General features: G+C 42.1%; 1 protein-coding gene across 6 annotated transcripts; it reads right to left on the bottom strand.

Annotated features, from left to right (window-relative positions):
* Positions 1–787: 787 nt before the first annotated feature.
* On the bottom strand, positions 788–18,047 carry ezh1 (enhancer of zeste 1 polycomb repressive complex 2 subunit). 6 transcript variants are annotated; one of them, XM_049562395.1, is made up of 20 exons: positions 17,887–18,047; positions 15,708–15,891; positions 15,406–15,531; positions 14,387–14,509; positions 13,488–13,605; positions 12,706–12,951; positions 11,999–12,101; positions 11,557–11,720; positions 11,265–11,356; positions 11,009–11,171; positions 9,527–9,711; positions 6,531–6,622; positions 5,472–5,500; positions 5,240–5,365; positions 3,915–4,093; positions 2,913–3,008; positions 2,729–2,810; positions 2,558–2,641; positions 2,362–2,446; positions 788–2,215 (listed from the first exon to the last, which is right to left on the bottom strand). In XM_049562395.1, the coding sequence occupies exons 2-20, from the start codon at positions 15,885–15,887 to the stop codon at positions 2,155–2,157; spliced, it is 2,334 nt and encodes a 777-aa protein (XP_049418352.1). In that variant the 5' UTR covers positions 15,888–15,891; positions 17,887–18,047; the 3' UTR covers positions 788–2,154. The 6 variants fall into 6 exon arrangements, with proteins under 6 accessions (XP_049418352.1, XP_049418356.1, XP_049418353.1 ...); XM_049562399.1 differs by lacking the exon at positions 17,887–18,047 and adding an exon at positions 17,297–17,740 and having other exon boundaries at positions 2,320–2,446; XM_049562396.1 differs by lacking the exon at positions 17,887–18,047 and adding an exon at positions 17,519–17,740.
* Between the last annotated feature and the right edge of the window lie 1,220 nt (positions 18,048–19,267).

The raw sequence follows: 19,267 nt of genomic DNA, 5'->3' as shown, positions 1-19,267 counted from the left end.
ACTTACAAAGGCCTTAAGACTTTTTCATACTTAATATGAATCTGCAGATACCCTGTCAACAGTGATGTCATGTACGATATCAGACGATAAAGCACCAGAGTGAGCAGTAGGCGGGTTAGACCACTTCTCTGCACCATCAAACCGAATCCTTCTGCAACAACAGGTAACAGAAATGATCATTACAGTTGTGTTTGTGATCACACTGAGATTTAGGAACTTTTCTGCTCTTCAGTCCGCTCAATTTTGTTTTGTAATACTTTCACTGTAAATGACCATTACTGTGTAAATCAAAGCAAAGCCAAACTGTCACCTCAATAAAAGAAGCTTGAAGGAAATTGTCAGTGTATTATTTTGGGTGAGATGCTATGTGCACACAGACAGTTGAAGGTGTACTATGCAGGATTGTCAGTTACTGTTTGGAAACATGCTTGCCAGTGAAAGTAAAGTAAAAGCCAACCCCAGATTCACTCATGTTTTGCATTTTGCCTCACTGTATTTGCATTTTTTTGGCCTTGTGTCCCTTGGATGCATGCTGCCTGTGGTCTGGCACCTGGCCACCCATAAACGTCCTGAACATAGAAAATAATAAGAAAAATAAATATATATATAAACTGAAAAAGAGAATTAAATGAGAAAATACAAGCAGAGAGCAGAGTCTCTGCAGAAAAATACATTGCCACACAGTTATAGTGGGTCATAAATGAGGACAGAGACGGATCACTTCTGTATAGTTTTTAAGAAAATCCTGCAAAGTTCACTTTTAACACTCAAGGACAACAACAGCACATTTTAATGTATAAAGTTAAACTTTAATTTTTTATAGGCATACACTGTACATAGCAGTAAACTCCATTTTGTTCATCCCTATTGAGAAAGATCTCATTTAAAGGTGGCCTTTAATGTTTTATAAATGAAAAACAGGGTGAGTAACAAATCTGGACATATAAAAAAGAATAAAGAAAAGATGAGAAAGTATATTTTACATTCACATGTGGGGGACTTTAATATTTGGTCAAACACTGATAATTTTGCTTTTCCCATGGTCATTACCTTGCAAAGGTTACCTTTAAAATACACCGCTGTTAATTATGCAACACATCCACACTGTTTCAGCCTTTTCCTGTGTGGAATCATTTGGCACTTGAAAGATTTTTAAAGGAAGACATTTACTGTGTGACTTTATTAATCGTTTCCCTCACAAAGTGTGAAGGCCTCAAGGTCATGTAAACATGATGATAACTGTTTGATGTGCATGCACGTTGCTCAGAGTACCAACAGAATGGGTTAATGTGTAAAATGAAAAGAGGGATGAGATCTCTTCACCATCATTGACAGGTTACATTCAGTCAGTCGGTTTCTTGTCTGGTTGCCTATTTTTGCAGAACAATGATATAAATGCACAATAACTTATTTCACCATAAAGATGTTGTAGTGATGCTAGCCGCTGAACGGGTTCACAGAAGGACAAACAAAGCTGTCAAATTGGGTCTTCTGAAAAACAGGCAGTGGGTAACATCACACTACGACACTGAGAGACTGCACAGTGCAGCATCTGACTGAAGCTAATGCCGTGGCTAACATGTTTTAATGGTTTGTTTATCCAAGAGACAGCACATGCATTTCACTGATCATCATTAGGTACGATGTAAAAGCTTGCATTACGTATTGAGAGGTCAAAAGAAAGCCGGTCTATAAGTACAGTAAAACAATAACTGCTGAGAGAGTAAAACACTGTATGATGGGTAACCATGACCTCTTTGCTCTGACAGGATGGAACAAAGAAAAAAACCCAAAATAACCACGTGATCCTCTTGGTGCAGTAAGCGATACGGATTAATAGTATTTCCACTTTAAATAGTTTAGTTTCATAAGCTTGGCGATACAGTCTTGCAGGTAGGTGGGTGGGTTTGGGCAGATGAGAGGGAGAGCTGACTGCTGTCACTGAAGGAGGTGGTGTGGAGTTTGCAGGGCAGGAGGAGCACCTGCAAACAGCAGGGAGGGACTCTCTATTTTTAGAAGTGCAGCAGAGAGGGCAGAGACAGCGAATGTTCATAGAGACTCGTCAGCTAGATGTGATGCTACAGAGAGGGACAGAAGCATTAGTGGGTGGCTGAGGAGCTAGGAGCAGGTTATGGAGATAGGCAGCAGGTGTAGCTAAGACATGTCTGCCTCCCTCTCTATGCCTACGTATTTGAGGGCATCCGCTTGGCTGTATCTGTGGAAAGAAGATAAAGGGAAGAGTCTAAGTTAGTGTACAGGAGCTGCAGAATCTTGCAGTTTGGTCACAATGTACAGCAGCCTTGTTTTTTTTCATTTTACTTTGAAGCTGATGGAGAGTCACTAAAAGGCCCGTGACTCTACCTGTAGTCAAAGAAGAGCTCCTCTCCTTGCAGGATAGCCCGTTTGGCAAAGATTCCAATGCGGTGGTCACCATTCACCATCACCACTGCAACAACAGCAAACAGAACATCAGACAACCAAAGACTGCTTTGACCCAACAAATTGCTTTCATCCTCGTATTTGACGCCATGGCAAAAACAAACAGACTCAGTCATACCTTTTGCGTAGCAGTTGGGATTAACTGAATGATTTGCAAAGCGGATTTTGTTCCCCTTTCGCGTGGCATCCACAACAAAGTCTACTGGGAGACACAGAATGTATTAAGGATTACTTAATATACTATAACAGTGGTATGCCTATGATCAGTGGAGAAATAGGGAACACTTGCCATTGTTCAAGTTGAAAAGGAAGCTAGACATGTATTTGTCATAGATCCTTCCACGCCGGTCTGCCTCATCCTGGGAGATCAGCTGCTCATGCACACACACAGGAATAATAAACACGTTAAGTACAAAACTTCACTAAGCTTATGATTATTTAAAAAAAAATATGACAAAACTGCATGGGCATGCCTCTCCGCAGTATTCAGAGATGAACTCATTCTTCTGAACTGACTCTTTAATGAAGGTGCCCCACCCAGCGACATCTGATGGAGCCAAAAGTAGGTGCTGAGAGAAGTCAGATGTAGGTTAGAACACCATGACAGTAAAAGAATATCAGGTTTGAGATATTTAAAGGGATAGGTAACCCCAAAATTGACAGTAGGTATTTTCACCCTTACCTGTAGTGCTATTTATCAATCAAAATTGTTTTGGTATGAGTTGATTGCTGGAGATATTGGCCGTAGAGATGTCTGCCTTGAATGAAATGGAACTAGATGGTGATCAAAACACCAAAGAAAAAGAAAAAAAAAATACATTTGAAAAACTCAACAGCAATGTCTCTTTCCAGAAATCACGACCCGGTTAGTCAACATAATCCACAGACCTTGTGAGCAATTTTATGTTGCAACTTTTTTTTTTCAGTTGGATTACACGTGCCAACTGTATCATCATGCTGAAGTAACTGTTCATCTGCTCATGGACGAGAGGCTTGCGTTTGTGACAGTGTGAGATGTGAATATAAATGGCGTCCTCCTTGGCTGAGGTGTAAAATTAGCTAGTTCAGTGGAACTACGTTAGCTTGCAGTAGATGCATGCTTCCTTCTGTGCAATTTCATGGTTGGTGGGTGTAGTTTGGTAGAAAGAAAATAGTTCCTACATGAAACTGCCCACAACAAGGTCTGTGGATTATCTTGAGTAGCCGCATCACCTCTGGAAAGAGACATTGCTGTTGAGTTCAAATGTTTTTTGTTTTTTTAGTGCTTTGATCACCACAAGCTGAGGGCCATCTAGTTCCGTAATATTTGAAAGAAGGCAGACATCTCTACAACCGATATCTCCCAACACTCTGCAACTCACACCAAAACAACACAGATTGATAAACAGCAGGACAGGTTGGAGGAAAAATATGTTTTTTGGTTTTGGGGTGAACTGTCCCTTTAACCATTTAGATTGCCAAGTGTCTCTGTGTACCTTTTTTAGGCCTCTCTGGATGCTGCAGTTCTTGCAGGAGATTGCTTTGCTGTCCCAGTGGTCTGCAGCACCACAGGTCATGCACAGATCTGGGTCACATTCCCTCACGGCCAGGTAGCAGGGACACTGTTTGGTGTTGCACTGTGTCTTACACCTGCAACCTGGGAAGCGGTTCTGGCCTGGAAAACATTTAGACCCGCAGCTGCTCTAAAAGGGGACATGCTGAGAGGGTTTATGTGCAAACTGCATGCAACACAGAAAGATAATACATTATATGACTTGGCAGAACATAATATGCTTATGATAAAAATTCCATCTGAAAATGCAGTTGCAGCACAGAAGCTCAATGGCTGAGTAATGCTGAGAAACCCATCACTCAAGAGACCTCTGCTGGCAGATATGCTGAAATACAATTTTGCAGAGTGAAACACAACACCCTCCGGGCAGATGAACGGAAGGATCAGGCAAGAATAACCGAAATGTCTTTCCAGCAGCCTCTGCTTGGGGAAACTGTCCATAGCAAGAGCTCCAAGCAGCATTTGTCTTCTCTGTCATGCCGTTTTAACCTCCCATTCCCAGCCTGTGTGGGTTTTATGTGTCTGTATCATCAAGCATTGTTTAGCTGGAGCTGTCTGACTCATACTGATGTTGGAGATGATGTTGAATATCAGGCACAGAGCCTGTCACATCCCTTTGATTTCACTCCAAGTCTTTTGAGCACACACATGTGCAACTGGGGGCTGCTTCCTGTTTGGCCCCAGCTCTCCTCTGCTACGGGAAAGGGCGAGGTAACCGTCTGGTTAGGGGGGGAGGGAGGAGGGGGGAGAGAAGGTGACCGAACCACAACAGATGAAGAAATGAGGCAAAACCATCTTTTCTAAACCATAGCAAAACATTTACTTCGTCTTATCCTCTTTGCCTGTTGTAACTCTCCAGAGGGCAAAATACAAAATGCATTCCTCCACCATGTGGCCATTTTGGAAAACACAGTTCTGGGTCATTGCTGCTGCAGCAAATGCCTCATTGTGAACACAGCTCTGTATTAAACAGACACCCACCTATCCCCGCCAGAGGACAGTTTCTCCTCTGACCACTGCCAGAATGCTGCAGAATCATTTTACATTCTGCTGCCCTGCTCTATTGTGGTCTGGAAAAAGGGCTTTAAAGCTACACAGAGCTTTCAGAGGAAAATGTGGTTATGACAAACAATTTCCTTTTAGCATTACAAGGCAGAGCAAAACTGCTTATTTCTTTTTGTTTGTGAAATAAAGAATAAACACAATACATTGTCACGCATGTGCATTACGTAGAAAGGTGACACTCACACTCGTGCTCGCACTGGCAGAACTTCTCACAGAAATTCTGGGTCATCACACATGGGCAGGAGCTGTCGCATGGATGGTCGGGGTGATCACATGGCTGGTAGTTGTACACCTGATTGGATGAGTTATCTGGAGCAACAGAGGACAAAGCCCTCAGACTGGCACATAGGCTGCATTGTATTTCAGAGGGCATAGTGTAATAATAGTCAAGTTGTGACGTTTTACTTTTACGTACCTTTCTTTAGCTGAATCTTTGCCCATAACCTGCCACATTAAACAAACACAATGACAGGGTTACAGAAAACTCCTCTAGCCTGTTCCACACTTACTCAATTAGTTATCCTTTTCTGGCTTATTAAAGGAACACTTCTCCTCTCGCATGACCATTTATCACTCACCCTGTATAATGTTGATCTCGCTAAGAAACGTTGTTTTTCTCGCATGCCTTCAGTAAACAAAGAATACAAATTCTTGATGAATCTGAGTGAAAGGGAAAGACAGCCCTTTACAACCATGAACTGAACGGAAAGTAAAATTTATCTATGCTCTCTTTCCAAAAAAGACTCCACTGACAAAAACAATAATTTCAATTCTACTACTGTCTTGATCTGCAGTATTTCTGTGTTATTATGACTTTGCTGAATCCGAACTAACCCCTTAAATGATCTAAGTCGCATAATAACACAAACAAGCTAACTGATCGAGCCCAGCAGCACCTGTTTTCAGCTTCGTAAAATTATTGTTTAGTTCATGGAGTCTAGCCCTGAAGAGAGCATATCAGTTTCACTTTTAGTTCAGTCTTAAACAGCTGTCTGTTTGGGAAGTACTAAGCATATGACTGGATAAACGAGACTTGGATTGTACTGCACAAGTTGAGTGAAAGTTTGTAAACAGATGTTCTGATATAGTTTTGCTGTTTTTAAATGCAGCCTCCTTTTTACTGCAATTTATCAATGATTTTCTTCTTCTTCTTCTTTTTTGGATTCTTCGTTCACTAGAGGCATGCCAGAAAAACAAAGTTTTCCTCCTGAATTCAACATACCATGGGGCGAGTCACTGATATACAATGGTCATTTGCTTTAAGTCACAAAAATTGAAATGAGACAGGAAGATCAAATGCAGTTTTAACACTAATACAACAGTGCAGGATACATTTATATCTGCATGACTTGATAATTATTTACTTTAACGTTTTCACCGAGGGTCAAACTCCCTTTTCCAAGAGATCATGTTACAATCATGTTTTCATCATTTAGCTAAGGGCGAGCAAGAGAGAGAGAACAACTGGTGATACCTGTGTTTCCGTTTCTTCTTTTGGGGTGCAATGCCTCCATCACCCAAAGGAACACGATGGATCAGGACCTCCCTCACTGCAAACTCGTACACCTGTGAGAAACCAAAATGACATGAACAACAACACATCCTGCTAATTCACCACAATGTACACTATTTTGAAGAAATTCTGTTGTCTTCATCGTAATTATTATGTTGCATAACGTTATGCCCGCTCAGACTGAAAAGCACATCGTCGTGATTACGCCACAGAACATCCTGCCCTCTCCATCCTCTGTTATCAAAACTCTACTGCAGAGGCCAAACATACAAATGCATCTGTTCGCACACACAGACTCAACCACTTCTGGCTGCCAAAACCCAGATTTGGCTTCTTCCCCAGGACACAGACATACATAATAATGCAGCTGGTTTCAGCATTTCCACTTGGTTAAGCAGTGGGCGGGCCCTCTGGATAGCAGCAAGGCCGTGACAGACAGTCACGGACAAGACAAGAGGCACTACAAGGGTAGGATGTAATCGACAAATCTGCTTCTTCTTAAACATGTCAGCATTTGTTTTAACTGGTCTTTATTTTGTGTATTGTGCTCAAAAGTAAAAAGTTTTAAAATCTAAATTAGAAGTTGTGATATTTTCTCTCCAAGGCTTGCAGCCCACATGAGACTCCATTAACATATGTCTGGGAGTGTCTAAGGCTGAACGACTGCATCACGAGAAAACGTGAGAGACGTCACATCTGGTAAGCATCCGTGTTTATGGTGCCACATGCCATTCTCTCTGTAGTCAGCCCAATTATCCACGCCATAAAACCACAGGAACAGGATGCATGTGTTATTGAACTCGCGTTGACGCAAACGCAACAGAAATCAGCTAAATTAACCATGTTGTCTGCTTCATTTCAGAACAACTACGCATCACTTACAGAAACTCTTGGTCAAAGTTAATCTATTAACATCACATAGTAAATTTAATAGCTACTACAGCTAGTAAACAACGGATGAGACAGCTGATCACTCATAATTCCTGTACTTAACTGTTGTCTCTAAAATTAAGACCTCATTTCTAATAAATCCTCCTGCTTTGTCAACATCCCTTTTCCATGGACTTGTTTTATGTGTTCATTTTCTGCTCTACTGAAGTCTTTAGAACTGTTACATTTACTTCTAGCCTTTATCTCACTTTGGCATCTGGCATTTCAAAAGGGACCTCAACTGATTTTGTACATCAAAATCTGTTTACAGGTCTTGGGTAGTATTTCGGCACACGTGAAAGAAGCAGGCTGCTCTTATGCACTGTTCATGCGGACACCCATGGAAAATAATGTAGCATAATTAGTATATAACCCATGTATTCATGGGCCAGTAATTTGTGTATAACCCATGCAATCAGGAAGGCTGTAAACACATGATCGATGTGCTGACGGAAATAAAGAGGAAAGTAGTATAAAGAGTGAAAGTCTGCATATGCAGGTAGGTTGGGGTGGTGGATGGGTCACACAAACACAGGACTTTCCCGCCAGGAGACTATGTGAAACCAAGAACACTTAGTTATTGTAAGGTTGAGTCATCATGTTTCTTTTCCTAAACTACACCTATGTAACATTATGCTGAGTACATAACATGATGACACCATTCATGGGGTGCTTATTTTTTTTAGATATCATATGAACCGTTGTCTGTGCGTTTTCGTAAGATATCATACGAACTGTTGTTTGCAAATATTTTGGAAAGAGGTTGTATGAAACCCTCTAAAGCTCCAGAGGCAACATTCTTTGTCTGAAGCCTACAAGGTTGATGATAAAAAATATCTGGGTGTGTGGAGTTAGAAAGAACTGAGCTTTCTACACCTCTGTAGCCCCCTCCTCATCTCAGTTTAGGACTAACGGCTCATAGCTACATTAGCCAGTACTTGCATAACATACTCAGACTGAAGTGTGAGCACCTCAGTTGCATTGTGGGTAATGACAAGAAAGAAGAATGTGTGGAATAAAAAAGCCAACTCCCAGGAAAGATGCTCAGTGTTGCAGCCAATTTTCCCAGTGGCCACTCGTGGTATTGCAGTGAAAAAAATCTCCTGTGGCCCAAAAAGCATTTTCTCCATTGACCACCACAATAAAAGAGACGTCTGTAAAACTGTTGACAGGACACCTCAAACTACAAACAAGATAAAGGATGACTTTCTATTGATAATTTTTGAACCATGGATGTATATATTTGTGAAACTTTCCTCAAGCTGAGAAAAATGATTTAGAAACACTATTGCATATATTCAGTGGGTCGCAGAACCTGTAATTAAACTCAGAGACTGGAGACTTTTTTGGCGTATGGGCCAGGTGAACAACTCCAGCGGAATGAATAGCCGCCATCTTGAAATCTGGTATCTTATTATTATAAATCTTCACATAAAAAAGACAATATCTCTGGTTCTGTCTTGAAACTGTCCATCGTGAGTCTGACAATGTTGTAGGAGTGCAGTTCGAAATCAGTTTTCTCTTTTAAAAATGTATTTTGATCATATTTGTAACAAAATTTGTTTCGATCGAAGCCATTATTTCATTCATTCATTCATCTTCTAACCGCTTCATCCTCTTGAGGGTCGCGGGGGGGCTGGAGCCTATCCCAGCTGACATCGGGCGAGAGGCAGGGTACACCCTGGACAGGTCGCCAGACTATCACAGGGCTGACACATAGAGACAAACAACCATTCACGCTCACATTCACACCTATGGACAATTTATGGACGCTGACACGGGGAGAACATGCACACTCCGCCCGGGATCGAACCGGCAACCCTCTTGCTGTGAGGCGAGAGTGCTAACCACCACACCACCGTGCCGCCCAAGCCATTATTTGTTATGTGATATTATTAGCTAGAAAGAACACATTACAATTTTAAATTGTAAATGAATACAGCAAAGTTTGTACAGTATCATCTGCGTACAGTGCCAGAGGAAACATGCTAAGATGGTAAAACCGTTAAGTGTGCGGACATTTTTACCTCCTTGCAGTTCTTTGTGCCAATGAGGCGGGCGATGGCGCAGAAGTTGTTAAAGTATGTGCCGTGTAGCACCCTGAACAGTGACTCCTCCGCCCCGCTCCACTGGACCACACAGCACGCCTGCTGCTCCCCGTCATCATCCCCTGGACGCAGCTTGGTGGGAGTCTGGCATCGTGAATTCCCCTCTGTTACACACACACAGACACACACACACACACACACACACACACACACACACACACACACACACAAATCACTGACCAACTACTCTTGGCAGGAAGTTTGTTTCATATTTTTTGAATACACACATGTATGCACATGCACACGCACACTTTTCTATTACTTTGTCTTGGCAAAAGCTTTGTGTCAGCTTTTTTTTGATGTCTGCCCACACACACATCAGTCGTGCTAATTTAACCCTAGACTTACACACTTACAGCTATTTCTGGGTGCCATTTTTGTGCATCTGCATGTGTGCACTGCACACACACACAAAGACACCCCATACACATACACACACATACACACACACACACACACACACACACACACACACACTGGGGACCACAGCTTTGATTTAGCTTTTCGGATATTCAAGACTGATGCTCGCACACCCACAGCTCAAGGCAGGGAGCCGAATGTTGCTTGGCAACAGGCTGAATGCAGCATTGCTGTGGCCACATGCTCCAGCACTGAGTATCTTTATTAATCTGCTCAACAATCTGTTTTTTCCACATTATCTCAACACGTGTGAGAGAGTCTGCTGAGTCACTGGCTGAGCACGAGCGGTTTCCAAAACTAACAGAGACTTCCAGTGAGGCACTGATGGCGATGAACAACAACCTGAGAGCTCCAGGGGAGGAGAGGACGATAAAGAGCCAGAGGAGATTGCTCTTATTTCCCTCCTGCTGCTCTCAACATGAAGATGTCAACAGAAACCAAAGAACAAAACTAAAAAAAACCACAGTAGGAGGAGGGAGACAGGGAACAAAGTGTTTATGTTGGGGCTGAAGCATGCAAAACTAATGGCTGGTTTATTTTGCTTGGCAAGAGAGATTGATTTTGAGAGGAGAGGGAAGGAGGGAGACAGGGGAGAGAGCAGGGTCTGACTTGTAAGCTATCATCTTGGGCCAGATTTCACTTTTCTGAAGGGCTGTAGTCACTCAAGGCAGATAGCTTTCCAGAAAGGGAGAGAATTGGGGAGAGGTTATGGTAAATGATGCATCCACTCAGTCATACAGTGACTCAGAGACACATTCAAATAACTGTGTCTGTACTGCATGAGGCCTCAAAGAGTAACTGAGAAAATGGAAATCTCAAAACAAAAGGCAATAAGTCAGAGTAAAAATAAAAACTACGAAACACGAAACTTAAACTGAACCTTTTTTGTAACTCCCTGAGTCATCGTGCCTTGAATAGACATAGCATCTGGTGGTTTCAAAAGCAGCTCCAAACCCAGTTCCTGTGAGATCATGGACCTACCTGAGGAGGAGGTGGTTTCATGGTCACTGTAGCCCTCTTTTCCTTCCTCAGCGGACACAGACGGTCCAGGACAGCTGGAACTGGTGGGACGCTGCTGCCTTCGGTGCCTCCGAGACCTCTGTGACCGTAACATATTCTGATCCACAAACTCTTTTGCCCCTTTCTGGGGACAAGGGATGGGAAAAACAACACAGTGTAAACTAACAACACTGAAACAGAATGCATGAATAGGTTAAATAATTGTGAGCTTGCATACCTGTAACAGGAAGCAGTCGACGCCACATGGTTCAGTCTCTATACGGATCTCCTTACTCTTCCTCTTGTAAACATTGGGTGTAGCATGGAAAGCTTTATGAACAGAGAGACATGTTGAATCTCTATTGTAATATCAGGTAATTGGTAACAACTGTACACAATTAGGTAAATAAAATACCCAAGGTACACAGAAAGAGAGATCGAAAGTCATATCATAATCACAATTATCACAATCTCAATGAATCAACAAACTGAAGGTGAAATAATAATAATGAACATGAATAAAGTCCTACGGTGGAGGAAACAGTCGTATTTGAAGCATCGTCTGCAGAAGAGTGTGTGGAAGGAGTGTAACGACTGCTCCCGCTGTACAGACTTAGCAAAGGGTCCGTCCAGGTTGGGGGTGCAGAGAGGGGGCAGCTTCACCGGGCTGGGGGGCTCCAGGAGGTCCTTGTACCTGTAGAGGTGACAAGGAAGAGTTTTATTTGTGACATATCACCTGTGTACGGTTCTTTTACCACAGTATTAGTATGCTCATTTGGTACTGTAGGTGTTTCTTTCTAAGTAAAGCTCTTTCAGATGCTGATGCAACCGCTCCTTTGAGTCAGAGAGCCTGAGAGGGAGCCACCATTATTACTTTCCTCCCTGACAGCTTGCGTCTCCATGGTGAACACTAAGCAACGGCCTGTTCAGCATTGTGCACATAGATCCCCAGTTTCACTGCACTTCTCTTACTTTTCCTTCAGCTCCTCTGTGGTGCCCTTGTAAGGAAACATTGAGGCGATGGCTGTAAATATGTTATCGTTGGGGACCTTCTTGCTGCTCGACATGTCCCTCACTTTGGGAGACAGAAAGAGAGTTGGTTACACACACAGCTTTTTCCACAAATCAGGTTTTGATACAGATTCACAAATAAACCTTATGCAATATGCAATATGTTCTTTTAAACATTTTGTAATGGAACAGCAGTTTTCCTAACGCTCAGGGCCAGTTAGCAATAACATGTTCTTAAAACAGTGAAATTCATGATGTAATACAGAGTAGTTTTTTTTTTTCAGTATCTTCCATTCAAGGATGTGTTTGTGCACCAGTGCCTGAATGACTGTGTAGCCAGGTGTGCTTCCATTTCACTATCACTAAGTATATACAGCCTAGTTTCCCATAAAGCTTGGTACAAGAGGTCATTAAGTTCTGTAATTAGAGCTGGGCCATATCAGTGTCATGGACAAACAGGTTCCCTCACACACAGTACCCATGCAGGGACACAGGGGCAGCTTTAAAGTAAACAATGCCCATGCAAGGGCTGCTGTGGCAGGGCGACCTTGTGGCAGCTGTACAGTGTAATGAGAGGAACAGTACCAGCCTTGTTTGTGCTGCAGCCCGCTTGTTCTCTCACTGGGCAAAGTCTGAACGCACAAATGCACAGCTGAAGACTCGCTCACCCTCAGTAGTGCTCCTCCTCTTCCTCCTGATGAATGCCGCAGTACCAGGTTTGGTCTCTTCTGAACCCTCCACTGAGCTCCTCCTCATCACCCTCTCTTCCTCTTTCTTTCCCGTCACCTCTGCTGCCGCCGCCGCTGTTACTGTCACCGCTGCTGCTTCCTCCTCGTCCTCTTCCTCGTGGTCAGAGTACTGGCTCAAGGCCTCCACCAGCTCTTTAAAGACTTCGTCACTGATAAACCCACCCTCTGGGACACAATTAACATGTCAGAATCTAACAAGTGCAAATCCCTTACATAATTGTTTTCCACACATTTTAAGAAAAGATGACATCAGCTGCATCATCAGCATATAATAAGCCGAAGTCCCAAGTGAATGCTGCAGTGATACGCAGTGTGAAAGGTGTTAGAATATGGGATCTGTGCAGACAACTTAAAGGACTACTTCATCTCCCCAAACGACCATCTGTATACTAATTAATAAAAAAACAGTGTCAGGCACATTGTTTACAATGCATGTGTTTGGGAAGTTCTGAGCATACAATTGGATAAACAAGACTTGTATTATACTGCATGGATTGTGTGAGTAAATACATGTTTTGATACAGTCTTGCTATTGTTAAATGCAGTCCCCTTTAACTCCAATTCTTAGTTTTTGGATTCTTCATTCATCATGGAGGCTTGTAAGAAAAATGTTTTCTTCACTGAGTGAGTAACTGATATACAAATGATCATTTAGGGGGTGACGTATTCCTTTAATGGAACAGAGCATTCAACACACACACCTCTGTCACCGTGGACACCATCGTAGTTGTCGATGAGTTCCTCCAGGAAGGCCTCGTCCTGTTCCAGTACCTCATCACCCATGTATGGGATGTTGTGAAGGAATGTCTCATCCTCCACCTGAGAAAAATATACCTCTTGTCAAGACAGGCATGTGACCAGCTAATGCAGCATGTCATACAACCATCATCTGTTGTGTACACATGACTTCTAATGCATATCTGTCCGTCCTGGAAAAGGGATCCCTCCTCAGTTACTCTTCCTAGGGTTTCTACCATTTTTTCCGCATTAAAAAGTTTAATTTGGGGAGTTTTTCCTTATCCACAGTGAGGGTCCTGGGACAGAGGGATGTTGTATGCTATAAAGCCCTCTGAGGCAAATTATGATTTGTGATATTGGGCTTTATAAATAAAACTGAATGGAATGGAACTGAATCACCACCTGTGATGCGTTTGGAAAGGTACGGCTGAAAATATCAACAAACAAGTAACAGTTCACAGAATGTTCTTATGGTTCTGCCTCTGGACATTTCACAGTCCAACAAAGGTACACACATGGACTGCAAATAAAAGAAATGCAAACCAAGTTGTGTTGCAAGAACAGCGTGTGTTTATGCTCTGTGAACATGTCACTCTTTGCCAGTAAAAACTATGTATTTTCAAAATAGAAACGTTAGGGAACAAAGCGTGCTTTTAACTTGATGACATGTGTTCTTGAGTTTCTCCGACTGGTTTAGATGTTCCATCTATTTAATCAGCTCACAAAGGATCATGTCAATTTTTGTTAAACGCATGAAAATCAGTGATTACAATCAGGTGAATCAGTAAAATAATATGTTCTGTGCTCTGCACCTGTAATAACACTGTAAATGCATTACAACTCAATGTGGGATATGTCATACCATGAAGTTGTGCTGCAGAGGCGACCAAGAGTACATAAAGGGGATCCCTGCCACTGTTGACAGTGGTCTCATGGCAATAGCTTGAGCTTTGAATCCTGGAAAGCCAAACTCCACTGTGCACATCTGTAAGAGAACCAGAGGTAGGTTGGAGTTGACCAGACAATAGAAAAGTCCTCAGCACAACTGGACAATTTCATACCTATAATTGAATACACATGCTGCTCGACCCCCAACAAGGAAAATAAACCCAGTAAATACAGTAAAGTGGACCCTGCCAGCACGTGGGAAGAGAAAGATGCTGTTATGCCCTCAGGCTGTGTGTATCATGAGTTCCCACAGGGCCAGAGACCACTTTTAGGCTGCCATATGATCCATTTCTATACACAGCTTGAGATATTTTTGTAACACCTGACAGCCAGGTGAGAATCGGAGCAGAACACTGGTGCTGGTGAAGAGGACGCTACATGATGGAGGTGAGGAGTTTTCTCTCGAAACATTCACACAGTAATAATAAACTGGATTACTAGTTAAGCCAGAACAGCCTGGGCAGGAATACAAACAAAGAGCTGGACAGTGCCGGGAGGATGGTATGTGAATTTATGTGTTGCAATGGATATTATTGTGCTCTCTTTAGCATACACACACACACACGCACGCACACACACACACACACACACACACACACACACAAATCATGGATGAATTACTTACTGGGCACTGGCCCAGTGACAAGTGAAGGCCAAAGGGGCCCAAAGTGTCAGAGGGACCCTTTGGCTTTCACATGCCAAATTAACATATACTGACCAGGAAGTGACTCAAAATGACCACAAGGAGTCACAAGAAGGCCACACAGAGATGCAAAGGAACTGCAAAGAGTCACAAAATAACTTCAAAAGAGTGCAAAACAACCACAGACACAAAATGTAGGAAAGGTGGCAGGGCCTTTTGCACATCTATGTCCAGGAGTCCATTGTCTCATAATCTGCCTATGACACACACACACACACACACACACACACCTTTTTGTTGGCCAGCGCTCCACCAGACGTTGACAGAGGGATGGACTGAATCCTGAGCCTGGACCACTCTGCATTCAGGAGATTTGTCTGCTGCTCAATCTTTTGCCTGTTGGACATGAACAGGGTCTGGAATCAAACAAAACAGAGAGCATGTCACACATACATGTAAAAAATTATAAAAAATACACAGTGAGTGTTACAAAAAACAAACACTGCAAGTCCCCCACGCCATGCATACAGTATACGAGTATGAATTGAACATCTTTTTGCAAGCAGAACTGCTAATATTTGAGTTGACCCACCTTTACCTCCTCTACTTTTTTAAGGCGTTTTAATTGGCGAAGGCGCATATACTCAGACTTGACCCTCCGTCTCCACTCTAGCAGGCTGCGGGTGGGCACAAAGGAGGAAGGATGAGGTCTTGGGGTTGGTGGGGCAGCACCAGTGCCAGGGGCTGGAGCTGCAGCAGCTGTTTCCTCCATGACTCTTTAAAAAGACAGAGATACTATGTGGCAAACAAGTTCAGTACTAGGGTACACAATGCATCAAGACCACTAAAAGATTCTGTTGTCAATTTAAGCCTTTAGATTCAAAAAATGTGCAAGAAACACAGTCAGAAGAATTGTTACAATTTTCAATAATATTCCTACAAGTGTGTATGGGACTCAGTATTAAGTGAATGATGAATTTATCGGCTTTCACCAGCTATTCTATCACAATAATCCTCAAAAATACAACCATCAGTTTTTGGGAGTAACAAGTTACATGTAACTAGTTGCATGAAATTAAATTACAAAGTAAATGTAACCGTAAAAAATGTAATTAAATTACAGTTGCTAGTCAAATGTTCATCTGTATGTAGAATATAGCATTCAATCTGCTGCTTTGCATCTTTTCACTGTGCAGAAATGCCTTTCTGTTTTTCAGTTTTATTGCCCAGTTATAAACATTTAATTAAACAGTAATCATATGTAATAAGTTGAATTTCTTTGATTAAGTAATTTAAGTAGTTGCATTAATAATTACTTTTTCGACAGGGTAACTATCTGTAACCCATTACATTGCAAAAGTAACCTTCCCAACACTGACAACTAATAGGTACCTGCTCATAATTTATAATTTTAGTGTAGAAAGCCATCATTTCCTTTCTGCAATTTATGCTAAATTACTAATTATGTCTTTATTACTACATGGCCTGCAGCAAGAACGACACACTCTCTTGGTCTGCCTCTCAGACCTAAAACTTCCCCAGTCAGCCTCACTGAAGTCTATCTGAAAGAGTGCCCCCCTCTGTTGGCAAAACAAAACTGTCATTTCATGTAAAAAATGTCTTCCACACTGGTGCTTTAAACTGCCCAGGGCAAGACTGCCGTTGCTTCTTTTTAAATCATGGATGGCAACTGACCAAATAGTGAACAAACAGAGTCATCGCGTGCACTCAAATAAGTAAAGTCTCCATTAATTTAGCAGCACGGGGCATCCACATTGCTCGGGAGTGGGCGTGCCTCTTCAGAAAAGCAATATGAAGCGGAGTAGAAAAGTGCGTAGTACAGTTTTCCTGTGTTTCATAATCACCTTAGTGAACATCAAGTTCCACGACTGAGCCAAAACATAATCACAAATAGGTACAAAGACAAAACTGAGCTTGGGAAACTGCTACAGTGCATTTTTTTCCGGGGCTATGAGTCGTGCACACGTTTCAGCCACAGCTATGAAGTGCGCTACGTCCTGTAGCTGCAGCCCCGTTGAGACACAGACACACAGTATCCATTTAAACGTGTAACACTTTAAAGACGTGCGCACACAGCACCACAATGACAGCACGTTATTTCCAGCGGACGCGTGTACACGTCTACCTCTATCTACATCCAGTGTCGCAGTTATTAAATACCTTCAAATCCACGGCTTGCGTCCTATTTGTTGCGAAGAGACCGCAACGCGATCAAGTCCCTGTCTGTGTTTTTTAGCTACAGCAGAGAGATCCGGAGTAATTAAAGGCTGTCTTTGCTATGGATCTGACGCAGATATCGTCTCCGCACGGCGTGGGGATCTCAGAGAAATCCCTACGTTATCCATGGGCATGGTGCTGGAGGTTGTTGTTGTTGTAGCTTACAAATAGCTGCGCACTTGGTTTGGTCGAGCCAACCCGAGCAGGAGGGTGACGTCTTTATTATGATCACAGCCTTTCCAAGCAGAGGAGGATTTATTACTATTCTGCGTCCTGGGAATAAAAAGTAGCGTGGAGCAGCAGCCACAGCACAGCCATTTACACGCACACACAGGAACTGATGCAACTGTCCAGAGTGCTAGATCGCCATCTAAATGCGTGAGGGCATGACGCTCTGTGGCTCTCGATCGGCATATTAATGCAATGTTTAAAATAAATAAATGAATCAAACTGGAATATTTTTGAAATAGCAAATATAGCAAATATACTGCTCACATGAACGGAAAATATATTCATATAATAAGACTAATTACCCCAATTGTGCAGATTGTGTAGATAAAATAAACTGTCCGAAAATATTAAGAATTTAAAAAAATGACCATTAGTTGAAAACTCCTGCAGTGGAGTTGTATCGGATGGAAAACAGTTCAGTTGTTTTTCTGCACTCCTCCTCCAGGGAGAGCCCGACGCATTTATTCTCCGTTTTTAAAGAGAGGAGTCACTGATGCCTTCAAGTACTCCACGTAAAATCTTAATTTACACAACTTGTGTTGAAAACATGACAAAAGCACGTTTTTTCTTGCTGAGGTTACGGAAATAACAAACATGATGAGTAAATAATTTGCATGTTTTAAAGCGACAGTGTAAACAGTAAATACATATATTTTCTTAAGTCCAGGAGGCAACATACACCAAAATGATGCATGTGAGAATGCATAAAAATGGCCATGAACACTTGAAAGAGGTTAACTCAGGATATTAGGAAAAACATCCCATATTTATTTATTATTCATATGATTTTTTTAACCCAAGGAGAAAAACAGTCTATTTAAAGGGTGTCTGAAATATGACTTGACAATATTTTTGGGGTCATTGCCTGTATCTACTCAAAAGGGTATACCCCAAACACCTTATACTGAACTTATCTCTGCTGAGGTAGATAGACCTAGTAAGGGGAACCTTCTTTTTTAATACATATTGAAACCTTTTTTTCAGTCTTCTATGTTGATGGCTCCTGCTCTTCTCCACGTACATGTGACAGACCAAGAGCTGTCCATCTCCCGCAAGGAGAAACCATTGAGCAGGTTAAAGAGGCCAAATTGTTGGGTGTGGCACTAGAGGGAACACTCTCCTGGTCAACTCGCATTAATAATATAGTTGCCAAAATGAGTAGAAGTATATCAATAATCAGAAGAAACGCTTATTTTTTTTTTTTTTAACAGAAATAACAATTAAACAAGTAATTCAATCTTTAGTTTTATCCCAAATTGATTACTGTCCAGCAATCTGGTCCAGTGCCTCAAAACAAGAGCTTAATAAGATCCAGCTGGTCCAAACAGAGCTGCCCACCTTGCTCTTCACTGCTCAATGAGAGACAGTGTGGACGGGATGCATGCCAGACTGTCATGGATGCAGGTGGAAGAGAGACTGGCATACAGCCTGATCCAATATGTGAGAAATATTTGTGCCTTAAAAAACCTAGCTACTTATACTCACAGCTAACACACACCAATGACATACATGATTATGACACCAGACATGCCCTCATGGGACGCTTTTCATTAACTTTACCTAAAAGCAATGCTTTAAAGAAAACTGTAGTATATAGGGCTATGTCAAACTGGAACAAACTACCGATACATTTAACCCAGATTAGAAGTAGAACCTGTTTTAAAAAGAAATTAAGAACAGCAA

The sequence above is a fragment of the Epinephelus fuscoguttatus genome, linkage group LG19 (genome assembly GCF_011397635.1).
Source record: "Epinephelus fuscoguttatus linkage group LG19, E.fuscoguttatus.final_Chr_v1".
Taxonomy (NCBI): Eukaryota; Metazoa; Chordata; class Actinopteri; order Perciformes; family Serranidae; genus Epinephelus; species Epinephelus fuscoguttatus.
Note: the sequence above shows the minus strand (reverse complement) of the source record. Positions and strands in the feature narration are given on the sequence as shown.